The sequence below is a fragment of the Neoarius graeffei genome, chromosome 24, assembly GCF_027579695.1.
Source record: "Neoarius graeffei isolate fNeoGra1 chromosome 24, fNeoGra1.pri, whole genome shotgun sequence".
In the NCBI taxonomy this organism is placed as follows: Eukaryota; Metazoa; Chordata; class Actinopteri; order Siluriformes; family Ariidae; genus Neoarius; species Neoarius graeffei.
In genome coordinates this window covers 25152973-25167822 of record NC_083592.1, presented here as the reverse complement: position 1 = coordinate 25167822, position 14850 = coordinate 25152973, and the positions used below count along the sequence as shown (strand labels likewise).

Here is a 14850-nt window from a genome sequence, read left to right as displayed (position 1 = left end):
ACCTCTCAACCTCCTGCACAAGCTCAGGCTCCTTCCCCCCCAGCGAAGTGACATTCCATGTCCCAACAGCCAGCCGCTGTGTCCGGGGATCGGGTCGTCAAGGCCCCTGCCTTCGACTGCCACCCAATCCACACTGCACCAAACCCCTACTACTACCTCTGTGGGTGGTGAACCCACAGGAGGTCGGGCCCACGTCACCTCTTCGGGCTGAGCCCGGCCGGGCCCCATGGGCAAAGGCCCGGCCACCAATCCGGCTCGCAGGGCTTTCATAGATGTAACATTGTCGACAAATCACTTAATTCAGGGAGAGGTGTAAAATGAACTAATTTCCAGAAATGTTACAGTAGTGCTTTAATTGTCAGACAAGTGGTTTTTCCAGTCATGTGCAAGGATTTTTAATAAAACATTTGGAGAGCTAAGCCAGAGACGGTATTTTAAGACAGGAACTTTGGCTAAGCGCACTACAGCCATAGTTACAGATAAATGTTTGTGGAGCAACTCAGAGCAACATTCGTCACGAGAGCCAGGTTAAGACTTGTATGCCTTCAAATTCATATTGCAACATTTTAAAATCCAGACTTACCAGTTGGTTTTTCAGGTCAATGTCAGACCCAAGCTGCCTCTCCAGCTCCTCCAGTTCCTCCAGGTTACTGAGGGGCATGTTGGTTTCCTGGACGAGGCAAAGGTCTGCCACACCAGCACCCCCTAGCTTCTGCAGAATGGCCGTATTTGCAGCCACCTGCTGCTTAACCTCCTTAACCTCCTCCTCAATTGTCCGGAGGTGCTGCAGAACAAGTCTGCAAAAATCTATGAATTAAAGACAACAGATTAGAAATGGTATAAGTATAGATGTAGTAATTCAGATACTTAGTTTCCATTTACACAGCTTTCAAACAACATCAACATCTGTGTTACTGAAATTGACATAATCAAGGATGAATGTATGGTGTCCTCAAAACAAAAACAAACAAAACTTTCGTAGCCCCTTAACACACGCCATTCCACCAAAAGGATGCTGTAATGGCCACTGAGAAAAAACTTTACTGCCATAGTACCACTATGACAGTGCATAGGGCCTTTAGTAATACATTACGACTTGGTCATTGCCATTCTGGTAACAGCTATTCAGCTAATTTATAACAGGGGCTGTATCTTAAGGGGTTAGTCTGCTTCTCCTTTAATATTGGTGCCAGATGAATGATAATTCAGTTCTACCTTGCTGGATGCTGATTTGCTGATTTGATGGATGATGCTGTGCCTGACTGGTAAACTCTGTTGAACAGATTGGAAATGTGGTTAGTAAATAGTGAGATGGTGCAATGCTATGATTACACTGAATGCAATGTTATGGCATTATACTTAACTGATACTTTTGTCCAAAGCAACTTATAAAATAGAAAATGAACAAAGTAACATACACTGCATTCCAAATTATTATGCAAATGACATTTTTCACTGGTTTTCCAAAATAAATAACTAAATGACAAGTCATCATAATTTTCCAAGTCATCAACCGTTAGATGGGCGGCACGGTGGTGTAGTGGTTAGTGCTGTCGCCTCACAGCAAGAAGGTCCTGGGTTCGAGCCCCGGGGCCGGCGAGGGCCTTTCTGTGTGGAGTTTGCATGTTCTCCCCGTGTCCGCGTGGGTTTCCTCTGGGTGCTCCGGTTTCCCCCACAGTCCAAAGACATGCAGGTTAGGTTAACTGGTGACTCTAAATTGACCGTAGGTGTGAATGTGAGTGTGAATGGTTGTCTGTGTCTATGTGTCAGCCCTGTGATGACCTGGCGACTTGTCCAGGGTGTACCCCGCCTTTCGCCCGTAGTCAGCTGGGATAGGCTCCAGCTTGCCTGCGACCCTGTAGAAGGATAAAGCGGCTAGAGATAATGAGATGAATGAGAATGAGATCAACCGTTAGAGTACAAAGCAAATGTTTTTGAACGAACCTTCCAATGATAACTGTTTTTTTTTTAAATTGAAAAACTGAAAAAATTGAAAATGCACTGTTCCAAATTATTATGCAAAGCAGAGTTTTAAAAGATTTTGTTCTTGTAAAGAACTAATAATGGCCATTTGTGAAATTGGAAGCATCAGCAGGTGATAATTACTCAAAAACATCTTACAGTTCTAGTTCCATTACTGGATTTGTAGCTGACTCACAGCACACACATAATTGTGCAGATTAAGGCGCATTAAGAAAGGTTTCTGTCTGATAAATACATTCGATTAAGAGAATATATGCTAAAATATATTACAAAGCAGGAAAAAGGTGAAACAGTTCAAATTTGAAGCTGCTGGTAGCTCTGGAGTCCCACAAACACCAAGAAGATGTTATGAAGAAACCTTCTATTTGGCCCACCTTAACTAATGCTCACAAGCAGAAACAACCTAGAAATACAAGAAAACCACATGCATGAGTGCATAGGTATTCTTAACAGCATGAGATGGTGCACTGCCATGCCCATACATGAAGACGTTATAAAGTGGTCAGCAGTCAGTCTTAAACTCAACATACTTCCCAAACATCATTTTCACACATTTGGGTACCCTAAAGGAGGCATCCAGGTGTCTCCCCATGATTCCAGCCCAAATCATGACTCTGTCTCCTCTTTGCTGATGTAGTAGTCTTATTAGGACATGGTGGTCATTCACCAACCATCCACCTGGAGCATCCAGGGCACTCAACAGTGCAAGGACACTCAACAGTGAACAAGACTGTTTGAAAAGTAGTCTTTATGTATTTCTAGGCCTACTGGAGTCGTTTCTGCTTGTGAGCATTGGTTAAGGATGACCAAATAGAAGGTTTATACATAACTGCATATCTACACCTTGGTGTTTCTTAGACTCCAGAGCTACCAACAGCTTCAAAAGTGACTTGTTTGTTGCTTTGTAATAGTATTTTATCATTTACTCTCTTGTTCTGATGTATTTATCTGGAAGAACCTTTCTTAATGTGCCTTTATCTGCACAAACCTGTGTGTGCTCTGAATCAGCTACACATCCAGTAATGCAACTTGAACTGTAAGATTTTTTGATTGAACTAGGTTTTGATTCCAGTAATTATCACCTGCTAATGCTTCAAATTTCATAACTGGCCATTTTCAGTTCTTTACAAGAACAACATCTTTTGAAACTCTGCTTTGCATAATAATTTGGAACAGTGCATTTTCAGTTTTTCAATTTTTTAAAAAATACCGTTATCATTGGAAGGTTCGTTCAAAAATATTTGCTTTGTACTCTAACGGTTGATGACTTGAAAATTATGATGACTTGTCATCTAGTTATTTATTTAGGAAAACCAGTGAAAAATGTCATTTGCATAATAATTTGGAACGCAGTGTACAGTGGGTATGATAAGTTTACATACCCCTGTTCAAATGCCAGGTTTTCATGACATAAAATAGTTTGTCTTTTTTGTCATTTTTTTACATCATGAACACCTGGCATTTGAACAGGGGTGTGTACATTTTCAATAGGCACTGTATTATGTATTTACCTCCATGGCTAGATGTTCGAAAAAGAGGTGACTTCGATGGAAGCTGTGGTGGTGCTGGCAGAGGTGAAATCGTTGGAAGCTGTGGTAGTGGTGGTAGAGGTGATGGTGGTGGTAGAGGCAGGGTGGTGGTGGTGGGGAGCTGTGGTGCCTGACTGGTAAACTCTGTTGAACAGATTGGAAATGAAAAGGCGTGTTTAGTGAGATTATTACGGCAATGATTATTATTGATTATTACTGCACCTTTTGTCCAAACCCAAAGCAACTTATAAAGTACACATATGAGTTTACATACCCCTGTTCAAGTGCCAGGTTGTCATGACGTTAAATAGTTTCTTTTTGTCATTTTTTTTACATCATGAACACCTGGCATTTGAACAGGGGTGTAGACTTTCAATAGCCAATGTATTATGTGTATACCTCCATGGCTGGATGTCAGAAAAAGATGTGAGGTTTCCAACGGGGGACTGGCTGCTTGGTTGGACAACACTGCAAACAGAGTGAAAAGACACATGATATACAAGTATTCATGGTAATTAGAAGACCAAATCATGGTACTAAGTACACAGTGGCCAATATTGCCTGCAGGGTAAGTACTGGTCCTGGTGACTGAAGGGGTTCTGTGTGATTGACTGTACACTGTTTGAAAGAGATTAAGACTTAAATGGTTATCTAAGAAGCATATTCATTGCAGTACATTAATTACCAATTACTAATTAATTTATGAGCATTAGCAGTGGTTGTACCACCTGATATTAGAGCACAATAAATGACATTGACAATGACATTGACCCATTTACCTTCATGGCTGGGTGGGCGCTGCGGTAGTGGTGGTAGAGGTGGGAGTTGTGGTGGTGGTGGTAGAGGCAGGGTGGTGGTGGTTGGGACCTGTGGTGCCTGACTGGTAAACTCTGTTGAATAGATTGGAAATGAAAAGGCGTGTTTAGTGAGATGATACAATGCTATGATTACACTTAATGCAATGGTATGACATTATACTTAACTGACACTTTTGTCCAAATGCAACATAAAAAATAAACAAAGGAAGATATGCAGAAGGCCTGTGTCAAATGTGGGTGCATGAAATGTAAGGCAACACAAAATGAAAAGTAACAGAGACCATGAAAAAAGGAAAATGAATTTCTTTTCAGAGATATCACTAACCTGAATTTGGTACAGAAATTTTCTCTGGCAGTCACCGAATTTTTGGAGCCGGAGGGAAATAGGGACGGTCATCTTCTTCATCACTGGATTGGATGAATTTCATGTTTGGCCTAGAGATTACACAAGTTACAAAATGTTAAAGAATGTGACGTTGAGGGCAATATCATTGGTACAAATAATATTTATGGTTAGTTAAAAATATAGAAAAGGCTATATAAACCAGACAAGTAGTCTGGTTTATATAGTCCACTTCCTTAGTTCACCTTGAAGAACCCTTATGTTGATATTTCTAGTTTCAGGATATGACCTCATGTCTGCCAAGCAATATAGGTCGATGTAGAACATCGAACAGGAGGCTCCTGCATGTTGGTTACTTACTCAGATGCCATGATTCAGCTTCACCTGACTTTGAGAAGTTTGTTACCTTATCTAAGCGAATCCAGCATTTCTTTGCATAAATGACCAAAGTAATTAAATATTGTTGTATTGATTGAGTTGACTTAGTATTTATGCATATTTTGATATATTTGTGAGTAATTCAGTAGTTATTTGGTAGATTGTGTCAAACCTGTCTAGATCACATACTGCCTATGTAATTCAGTCAATCTACCTCCGTTTATATATTAGTGACTAGTATGATGCAAATATTATCTTACTTTCTTTTTCTTTTCATGGTCTCCTCATCTGTCTCCAGCTTCTCTCCTCTTTTTGCTTTAAGGTAGTGGCCGTGGGCCTTTTCGTATGTGTCTATATAAAAAAAACAACAACAATAGCAAACAAGCAAAATTCAAATAGTTGAATTGTCTCCTTTTCTCCCAAATCAAAATGCTGCATTATGATATTTAAATATACAACCGAGCCTACCTTTAACTTTAAGCACCTCAACTGGATGAAGTGTCCAACAGTTGGGGTCAGGGGTTTCATTTTGTAGGGCAGCCTTTTTTACCTTGTCCAGCGTTTTAAAGGGAGGCCAGTAACATTTATCTTCTATGAGCCATGAAACAGGCACCACAAAAAACAAGCCCTCCGCGGGGAAGGAAACGACTACATACATTTCTGTGGAAAGAAGAAATAGTTACACTTAAGTGGGCTTGCCAAGGCATCTTAATAATCAATTCCTACAGCTACAGCATTTCCTAAATGAGATGGGAAACCTGAATATATCACCTGAACAAAATTGTGATTTGAACACTTACACCAACATAAAAAACAGCAATCCTACTGATGCAACATCGGTAGCCCAGCAAAGCCATCCTTAACTGGAAGGAGGACATATTTTCTCTCTATGTGTGCAGCTAGAGTGTGATGCAGTTGAGGTGTCAGGGCAGACAGATGGTAGATGCCAACTTCAGATGACTCGAGTGGGTAGTCAAAGAGGTTGCAGAGCTTTGAGAAGGACCTAAACACTATGTGCACTTCTGCCTTGTTGTCAACTATGATGTTTTCGATGACCACTATCCTTCCCCCCGCTAACTCCACACAACTGTTACTTGTTGAGACCTGAATGATGACCCTCTGAACATGCATTCTTTTAAATTGTTTTATGGCAGTAAGATGCAGTGGTACAGGGCCACTGTAATGTTCCATTGTTAGGCCTGACTCGATACTTAGACACTCACTGGACTTAAATCTTTTTTCAGACAAGCAACGAATGACCTGCTCTAGGGGCTTGTTGGGTTTCCGGATCATTGTTTTTAGCTGGCCGAGGAAATTTTCGAAAGGGAAGCAGGATATGTTGTCTAACGCTCCATATGTCTTTGTTTCCTCACTGAGGTGGAGTAAGGCATGCATATTGTACCCAATGTACTCCCTACCATACAGTTGGTTGCAGTGTTTCACAAATGCCAAGAGTAGACTGTGTGCATAGTCAGCATAATCTCCCACTAAAGATACACTAAGTAAAATAGTCATGGCCACAGACAGCAACATGAAGTTGTTGTAAATTGCTGCTGGTACTCTGCCCTTTAAGCAAGCTGGCCCAGTGTATAGCAGGAATGAGCGAAGCTCAGTAGCTTTCCACCTCTCAAAATCAGTAAGAGTTCGGGGCTTCCGGTTGAATTCAATGGGGAAATATGAGCGATAACCCAAAAGCGTAGTTGACACCTCCTGCACGACAGCTGTACCTACTCGAGTGTGCAATGGCTTCCTCATCCAGAAGTATAACAGTTTCCGCACTACCCCTAAGCACACCACATGCATATAGTCATGAGGAAACTGTGTGACTATTCCAACTGACAAAAGATTGAATGGACTAAATCCTGTGAAATGCTGCTCATCACTAAACTCATCAAATGTTTCGCTGTCCAGTCTAGGTGGTGCATCTGATTGTGGAAAGGTCATTCTTCCTTGGTATGTCACTCCCTTTTGATGGCATTTGTGACAACTGTAGAACCCAGTGTGTCCCTTTGACCTTCGGATAAATGCCCGTGCAGGCGCATCACAGACCACTGCTGACAGTGCTATAGCAATAGAAGCACCCTGGTAAAAAAAAGCCATCTCTCTCAAGAACACGTGCGTCACTGACAAACTCATCTAGAAACTCTAGTGTTGTAGGTTTCTGATTTCCAAAGTAGATCCCGATAACAAATGGCTCCCTGTTTGTCTGTACCCGATTCTCAAAACACTCAATGAGCCCTAAAATAGGCCAGAACTGTGCATTTGAGCTTTTATAGAGGGGCAGGCCATCTATGTTCACTTGGATTGTTAAAGACGGGCAAGTCAAAGGAGTTTTTTTTGTTAGCAAGATGAGAGGAAATGCCATGATCGAAGCCAAAATGATAGTAGCTACCGCCTGAAATATTTTTAACATGATACGTGGTTTTTGTTTTTAGTAACGTTCTAGGATTTTTTGGCAAGCCATGCAATTTTCCAGAGAGAAAAGATAATAAATCTGCCAAAGCAGCATGGCTTATCCTTCTCCTAACTGCCCATTGAGCAAGGTGACTTCGTGTGTCTTCGCCTGAAGAACAGATTTCCTCGCTGCCATCACTGTCATGTGCATGTTCACTGGACTGTTCATCCTCACTCACTCCACCACTGCTCTGTCCTGAATGGACCTGCTCACTCACTCCACCACTGCTCTGTCCTGAATGGACCTGCTCACTCACTCCACCACTGCTCTGTCCTGAATGGACCTGCTCACTAACTCCACCACTGCTCTGTCCTGAATGGACCTGCTCACTCACTCCACCACTGCTCTGTCCTGAATGGACCTGCTCACTCACTCCACCACTGCTCTGTTCTGAATGGACCTGCTCACTAACTCCACCACTGCTCTGTCCTGAATGGACCTGCTCACTAACTCCACCACTGCTCTGTCCTGAATGGGCACTATGTCCTGGTAGGGGTTCTACCCCACTGCCCCCATGAGTAAATTGGACCTCAGTCACTTCATATGACACCCCTTCCCCCCCACACTCTGCTGAAGAAGTTAGGCCTATACTCAGTAAGTCTGATTCAACGCCTTTAGCAATCCTTCTTCTCTTACTCCAGTAACTAGACATTGCGCCACAAGTGTTGCCTATTACCTTAAATTACCCCAAATTACCTTACAGACTTGTACTCTTGGTGACCTGTAAAGGGAAAAGAGACAACATATCACCATCTGTCTTTTTACAAAGCTGCATCAACATTCTCTCTCTCTCTCTCTCTCATCACCTAGGTTCACAAAATGTTTTTTATACATTTCTTTTTACTACGTTCATAAACATTAAATATGTGAATCAGCATTTGGGATCATGTTGAGTGGCGTATATTTTAAATTCTGTCAAATACATATGTCGTGTTTTGGTTACAGCTTACTGCATAACTGCCGGTAGAAGAAGGCCTACCTGAAATATTGATACTGTGATACTGTGATATTTCGGTGCACGACATTGAAGAAGAGTTGGTGTAAGGAGTGAGTAAAGTCACAGCCCTATTATTCCTTAAAATTTCTGTGGTAAAGTGAACAGGTTTACATGCCTAGTCCTGTTCTTCCTTCTTTATAATTTTATACTCGTTCACGTCTAGTAGCCTGTAGAACAAATCACTGCTGGCAATACACTGACACTGGCTGGCATTTGTATCATTTCCAAACGCTTCAATTCAATGTTTTAAGGGTTTTTAAGACCCCGCGGGAACCCCGATGTTGTCTACACATCAGTTGCAGTAGCTGCCTCAAAACACCAGTGGATGCAGACATGAACTCCAGAAACAAAACAATATCGGGGCGATAACTATGATAGCTAGGCTAACAACCATGGACAGCCAAGGCGAGGAAAGTTGCTGTGCTGACCTGAAACTTTTTTTTTTGTCACAGGACAAATGTTAAACCCCATCTGTCATCTATTAACCAATAAAGTTGCCTTCATTTTTAAAAAGTCGGACAGGTTTGCCTAGCAAAGGCTACATCAATCTACATGCAAAACTGATTGTCAGTTAGGGTAACGAAGAATTAGTAAGTTTAGTGTTAATAAATTAGAGATTAGCGTTACTGAGGTAAATGTTGGTGTTATTGAGTAAAGGTTAGTGTTACTGAGGTAAAAGTTAGTGTTATTAAATAAAGGTTAGCATTATTAAGATAACACTTAGCATTACTGAGGTAAATGTTGGTGTTATTGAGTAAAGGTTAGTGTTACTGAGGTAAAAATTAGTGTTATTAAATAAAGGTTAGCATTATTAAGATAACACTTAGCATTACTGAGGTAAATGTTGGTGTTATTGAGTAAAGGTTAGTGTTACTGAGGTAAAAATTAGTGTTATTAAATAAAGGTTAGCATTATTAAGATAACACTTAGCATTACTGAGGTAAATGTTGGTGTTATTGAGTAAAGGTTAGTGTTACTGAGGTAAAAATTAGTGTTATTAAATAAAGGTTAGCATTATTAAGATAACACTTAGCATTACTGAGGTAAATGTTGGTGTTATTGAGTAAAAATTAGTGTTATTAAATAAAGGTTAGCATTAAGATAACACTTAGCATTACTGAGGTAAATGTTGGTGTTATTGAGTAAAGGTTAGTGTTACTGAGGTAAAAATTAGTGTTATTAAATAAAGGTTAGCATTAAGATAACACAGCATTACTGAGGTAAATGTTAGTGTTACTGAGGCAAAAAAGTGTTATTTCATAAAGGTTAGCAATAATGAGGTAAAGTTTAGCCTTACTGAGGTAAAGGAGAGTTACTGAGGTAGAGGTTACCATTATTGAGGTGAAGTTTAGTGTAATTAAGTAAAGTTTCGTAGACAGAATTTCTAGGCACAGCCAAGGGGCAGAGGGTGTCTTAATACAGGTGAGTACACTTTCGGATAGCCAAAGTAATTTCCCCCCTTTCTCATATGTGAATAAAAACACTTCACCCCAGGTGCATATACAAGGGTGATATGTAGGCTACTTTATTTATCCTTCGTTGGCTAATTATGTCAAACTATGGTAAGCCATCATGCCCGTTTTCTGAACGAGTCCTAATGAATGAGTTTGTCTCTGTCTTGCTGTCAGAAACGTCATACCACAACAGTTCATGAAGTTTTGAAGTGTAGGCTAGCATTACGTTTACTATAGTTTTTGTATATGATAATTTTAGAAGAGATAAGAAGATGGTGTACTTACCTAGTCCTATTAAGTTGTGGCTGGTTCTTCCATCCGTTGTCGTCTATGGGTAGCGGTCCTTCAGCGGTCCAAGGATGGCGAGCCGCCACTGTCTTGCACATAGTGGATTCGAATCCTCGCGCACCATCGCGGGGCGCCAACCAAAAGCCACTCACGCCCCGAGCTGTGATTTGTGCTAGGCAGCGGCCCGACTTCGGACCACGGCTGGCATACCACCGACGGCTTGCCGTCCAAAAGCCACCAGTGGTCCACTATATACATGCTAGCTGGGGTAATTTTTTCAGTGCAAGTAATTTTGCCATTAGTTTTCAAGCAGGATTAATTTTTCTACTTTATTTCTCAATATGTACTATGCCAGTTTGGGACTATTGTTTCTGGTTCTTGTGGTCCTTTGCTTGAACAGCTCCTCCATCCGTGACTATCTGGCCCCTGGCAGTGATTTCCACAGTGGGAGCGGAGGTGGTGATTCAGTGCCAGGTGTCAGGACACCCTGTTCCCTCTATTGAGTGGTCGAAACGTGGTCAGTCTATAAGAACAGGAGGCAAAATTACCAAGGGGTATTGCATTTGGATATTCCATGTAAATCAGTGTTTTTTTGGTTACCATGATGTGTGTGTGTGTGTGTGCGCGCATATATGCCTTGTCTTCATAATGTGTTTGAGACCATCAAACAGTAAATAGTTGTTAATAATAATAATAATAATAATACTGTAGAAGTCAGAGCGGGTGGGTGGAGCACAGAAGTACGGCAGGCCAGAACTGAGTTCCAAAAACTCTTTTATTTTAGCTTTTCAGCTTTGACTTTTTACACTCTCCCAGTCTCACACACACACACACACACACACATATACACAAGTCATCTGGTGCGGGAGAGAGCTCCCTTCCTCTGCCCTCTCTCTCCTTATATAGGGCGTGGTTGCTGGGAAGACAGAGAAACAGGTTAATTCACATCAGGTGTAGGGATTCTGCCACTTACCATCCCTGACTCCGCCCTCCGGTCACAGACCGACGCTTGACCACGCCCCCACTGCCACATACCCCCACCGCCCAACTCAGGCCGGGCAGCCGTCCGGCCCGCAGCCAACTCCCCCCCCCGAGGGGAGAGGAAGTCTGCCACGACCATCTGCGCCCCCGGCCTGTGGACTACCTTGAAGTTAAAGGATTGGAGTGCCAGCTACCAACGGGTGATACGCGCGTTGGCATCCTTCATGCGGTGGAGCCACTGGAGGGGCGCGTGGTCCGAACAGAGGGTGAAAGGGCGTCCCAGCAGGTAGTAACGGAGGGCGAGGACCGCCCACTTGATGGCCAGGCACTCCTTCTCTATGGTGCTGTAGCGCCCCTCACGCATTGACAGCTTTCGACTAATGCACAGCACTGGGCGATCCTCCACCTCCTGGGACAAAACGGCCCCCAGCCCTCTGTCCGACGCGTCCGTCTGCAATATAAAAGGGAGAGAAAAGTCAGGGGAGTGTAACAGTGGCCCCCCACACAGTGCAGCCTTTACCTCAGAAAAAGCCCGCTGGCATTGCTCCGTCCACTGGACCGGATCTGGTGCCCCCTTTTTAGTGAGATCAATCAGCGGGCTGGTGACGTCCGAATAATTAGGTATAAACCTACGATAATAGCCAGCCAGCCCCAGGAACTGTCTCACCCCCTTTTTGGTCTTGGGCCTCGGGCAGGCCGCAATCACTGCAGTCTTGTTAATTTGGGGACGCACCTGCCCATTGCCCAAGTGGAAGCCCAGATACCGTACTTCCACCCGCCCAATCGCACACTTCTTCGGGTTGGCTGTGAGACCCACCCGCCTCAGCGACCTAAGGACAGCCCTCAGGTGTTGTAGGTGCCGCGGCCAGTCATTACTATAAATAATGATGTCGTCAAGGTACGCGGCAGCATAGGTGGCGTGGGGGCGGAGGACCCTATCCATCAGCCGCTGAAACGTAGCGGGCGCTCCAAACAGCCCAAAAGGAAGTATGACAAACTGGTGTAAGCCGAACGGTGTGGAAAAGGCCATTTTTTCTCGGGATAATGGAGTCAAGGGGATCTGCCAATAACCCTTTGTCAAATCCAGTGTCGAGTAAAAGCGAGCCATGCCTAGTTGATCAAGCAACTCATCAATACGAGGCATTGGGTACGCGTCGAATTTAGACACCGCGTTGACTTTTCTATAGTCTACACAGAACCGGACCGACCCATCGGCCTTGGGTACCAAGACCACCGGGCTGCTCCAGTCGCTGTGGGACTCCTCGACGATGCCCATTTTGAGCATGGCCTCGAGTTCTTCCCGAACCACTTTTTTCTTGTGTTCAGGTAGCCTGTAAGGGCGGCTACGCACTACCACCCCCGGGGGTGTCTCAATGTGGTGTTCTATGAGGTCAGTGCGGCCGGGCAGGGGCGAGAACACGTCTGAAAATCTGGTCTGCAACTGGGCAACCTCCGCGAGTTGTGTCGGGGAGAGGTGGTCTCCACAGGGGACCGGAGAGATACGTGATGCCAATACTCCCTTTTGAACCTCCGGCCCCAGCTCCGCCTTCTCCGGAACCACCGACACCAACGCCACGGGGACCTCCTTGTTCCAGAGTTTGAGTAGATTGAGGTGGTAAATCTGTAGCGCCCCACCCCTGTCCATTTGCCTCACCTCGTAGTCGACGTCCCCGACTCACCATGTGACCTCAAAGGGTCCTTGCCACTTGGAGCTCGATGCGGGCAACAGTACGAGTACTTTATCTCCTGGTGCGAACTCCCTAAGGCACGTACCCTTGTCGTACAGGCGGGTTTGCTGTTCTTGGGCCTGCCACAAATTCTCCTGGGTTAGGTGTGTGTGTGTGTGAAGTGTGTGAAGGTCAATAACGTATTGAATTTCATTTTTACTTGGTGAAGGTCCCTCCACCCAATTTTCTCACAGCACGTCTAAAATGCCCCTCCTAGAACTGCCACCTTATTGTGGTGGAGGGGTTTGTGTGCTTGAATGATCCTAGGAGCTATGTTGTCGGGGGCATTATGCCCCTGTTAGGGTTTCCCAAGGCAGACAGGTCCTAGGTGACAGGCCAGACCAAGAGCAGTTCACCAAAAACCCCCTATGGAGAAAAAATCCAGGACCATGACGTCGCCCGGTAGGACGCAGCCGGGGCCCCACACTGGAGCCAGGCCCAGGGTTGGGGCTCGTATGCGAGCCCTTGGTGGCCGGGCCTTTGCCCATGGGTCCCAGCCGGGCTCAGCCCGAAGAGGTGACGTGGGACCGACCTCCTGTGGGTTCACCACCCACAGAGGTAGCAGTAGGGGTTTGGTGCAGTGTGGATTGGGTGGCAGTCGAAGGCAGGGGCCTCGACGACCTGATCCCCGGACACAGCGGCTGGCTGTTGGGACATGGAATGTCACTTCGCTGGGGGGGAAAGAGCCTGAGCTTGTGCGGGAGGTTGAGAGGTACCGGCTAGAGATAGTCGGGCTCACCTCCACGCACAGCTTGGGCTCTGGAACCCAGCTCCTCGAGAGGGGCTGGACTTTCCACTTCTCTGGAGTCGCCCGTGGTGAGCGGCGGCGGGCTGGTGTGGGCTTGCTTATAGCTCCCCAGCTCAGCCGCCATGTGTTGGAGTTTACCCCAGTGAATGAGAGGGTCGCCTCTCTGCGCCTTCGGATTGGGGAGAGGGCTCTTGCTGTTGTTTGTGCCTACGGGCCAAATAGCAGTATAGAGTATCCGGCCTTCTTGGAGTCCCTGGGAGAGGTACTGAGGGGTGCTCAGACTGGGGACTCCATTGTGCTACTGTGGGACTTCAATGCTCACGTGGGCGACGACAGTGACACCTGGAGGGGCGTGGTTGGGAGGAACGGCCTCCCCGATCTGAACCCGAGTGGTGTTTTGTTATTGGACTTCTGTGCTAGTCACGGTTTGTCCATAACGAACACCATGTTCGAGCATAGGGGTGTACATAAGTGCACATGGCACCAGGACACCTTAGGTCGGAGGTCGATGATCGACTTTGTAGTCGTTTCATCTGATCTCCGGCCCTATGTCTTGGACACTCGGGTGAAGAGAGGGGCTGAGCTGTCAACTGATCACCACCTGGTGGTGAGTTGGATCCGCTGGCGGAGGAGGAAGCTGGACAGACCTGGCAGGCCCAAACGTATGGTGAGGGTCTGCTGGGAACATCTAGCCGAGCACTCTGTTGGGGAGGTCTTTAACTCCCACCTCCGGGAGAGCTTTTCCCAGCTTCCGAGGGAGGCAGGGGACATTGAGCCTGAGTGGGCCATGTTCTCTACCTCCATTGTGGACGCAGCTGTTCGGAGCTGTGGCCGCAAGGTCTCCGGTGCCTGTCGTGGCGGCAATCCCCGAACCCGGTGGTGGACACCGGAAGTAAGGGATGACGTCAAGCTGAAGAAGGAGTCCTATCGGGCCATGTTGACCTCCGGGACTCCTGAGGCAGCCGACGGGTATCGGCAGGCCAGGCGTGCTGCAGCTCGGGCAGTTGCGGAGGCAAAAACTCAGAATTGGGAGGAGTTCGGGGAGGCCATGGAGAAGGACTATCGGTCGGCCTCGAAGAAATTCTGGCAAACCTTCCGACGCCTCAGGAGGGGGAAGCAGTACTCTGCCAAGACTATTTACAGTGCGGG

General features: G+C 45.4%; 1 protein-coding gene across 1 annotated transcript; it reads right to left on the bottom strand.

Moving 5' to 3' along the window:
- Nucleotides 1–514: 514 nt before the first annotated feature.
- On the bottom strand, nucleotides 515–4400 carry LOC132872355 (protocadherin-15-like). The gene is made up of 5 exons (XM_060907126.1): nucleotides 4292–4400; nucleotides 3912–4130; nucleotides 3495–3656; nucleotides 1216–1272; nucleotides 515–807 (listed from the first exon to the last, which is right to left on the bottom strand). Exons 2-5 carry the CDS (start codon nucleotides 4042–4044, stop codon nucleotides 515–517), a joined length of 645 nt encoding a protein of 214 aa, XP_060763109.1. The 5' UTR covers nucleotides 4045–4130; nucleotides 4292–4400.
- Between the last annotated feature and the right edge of the window lie 10450 nt (nucleotides 4401–14850).

Coding starts and splice junctions, on each gene's coding strand:
- LOC132872355 (XM_060907126.1), bottom strand. CDS start 4,044: ATGATTTGGTCTTCTAATTACCATGAATACTTGTATATCATGTGTCTT. Junction 3,657..3,911: donor TCTGACATCCAGCCATGGAG/GTATACACATAA, acceptor TCTGTTCAACAG/AGTTTACCAGTCAGGCACCA. Junction 808..1,215: donor GCAAATCAGCATCCAGCAAG/GTAGAACTGAAT, acceptor TTTAATTCATAG/ATTTTTGCAGACTTGTTCTG.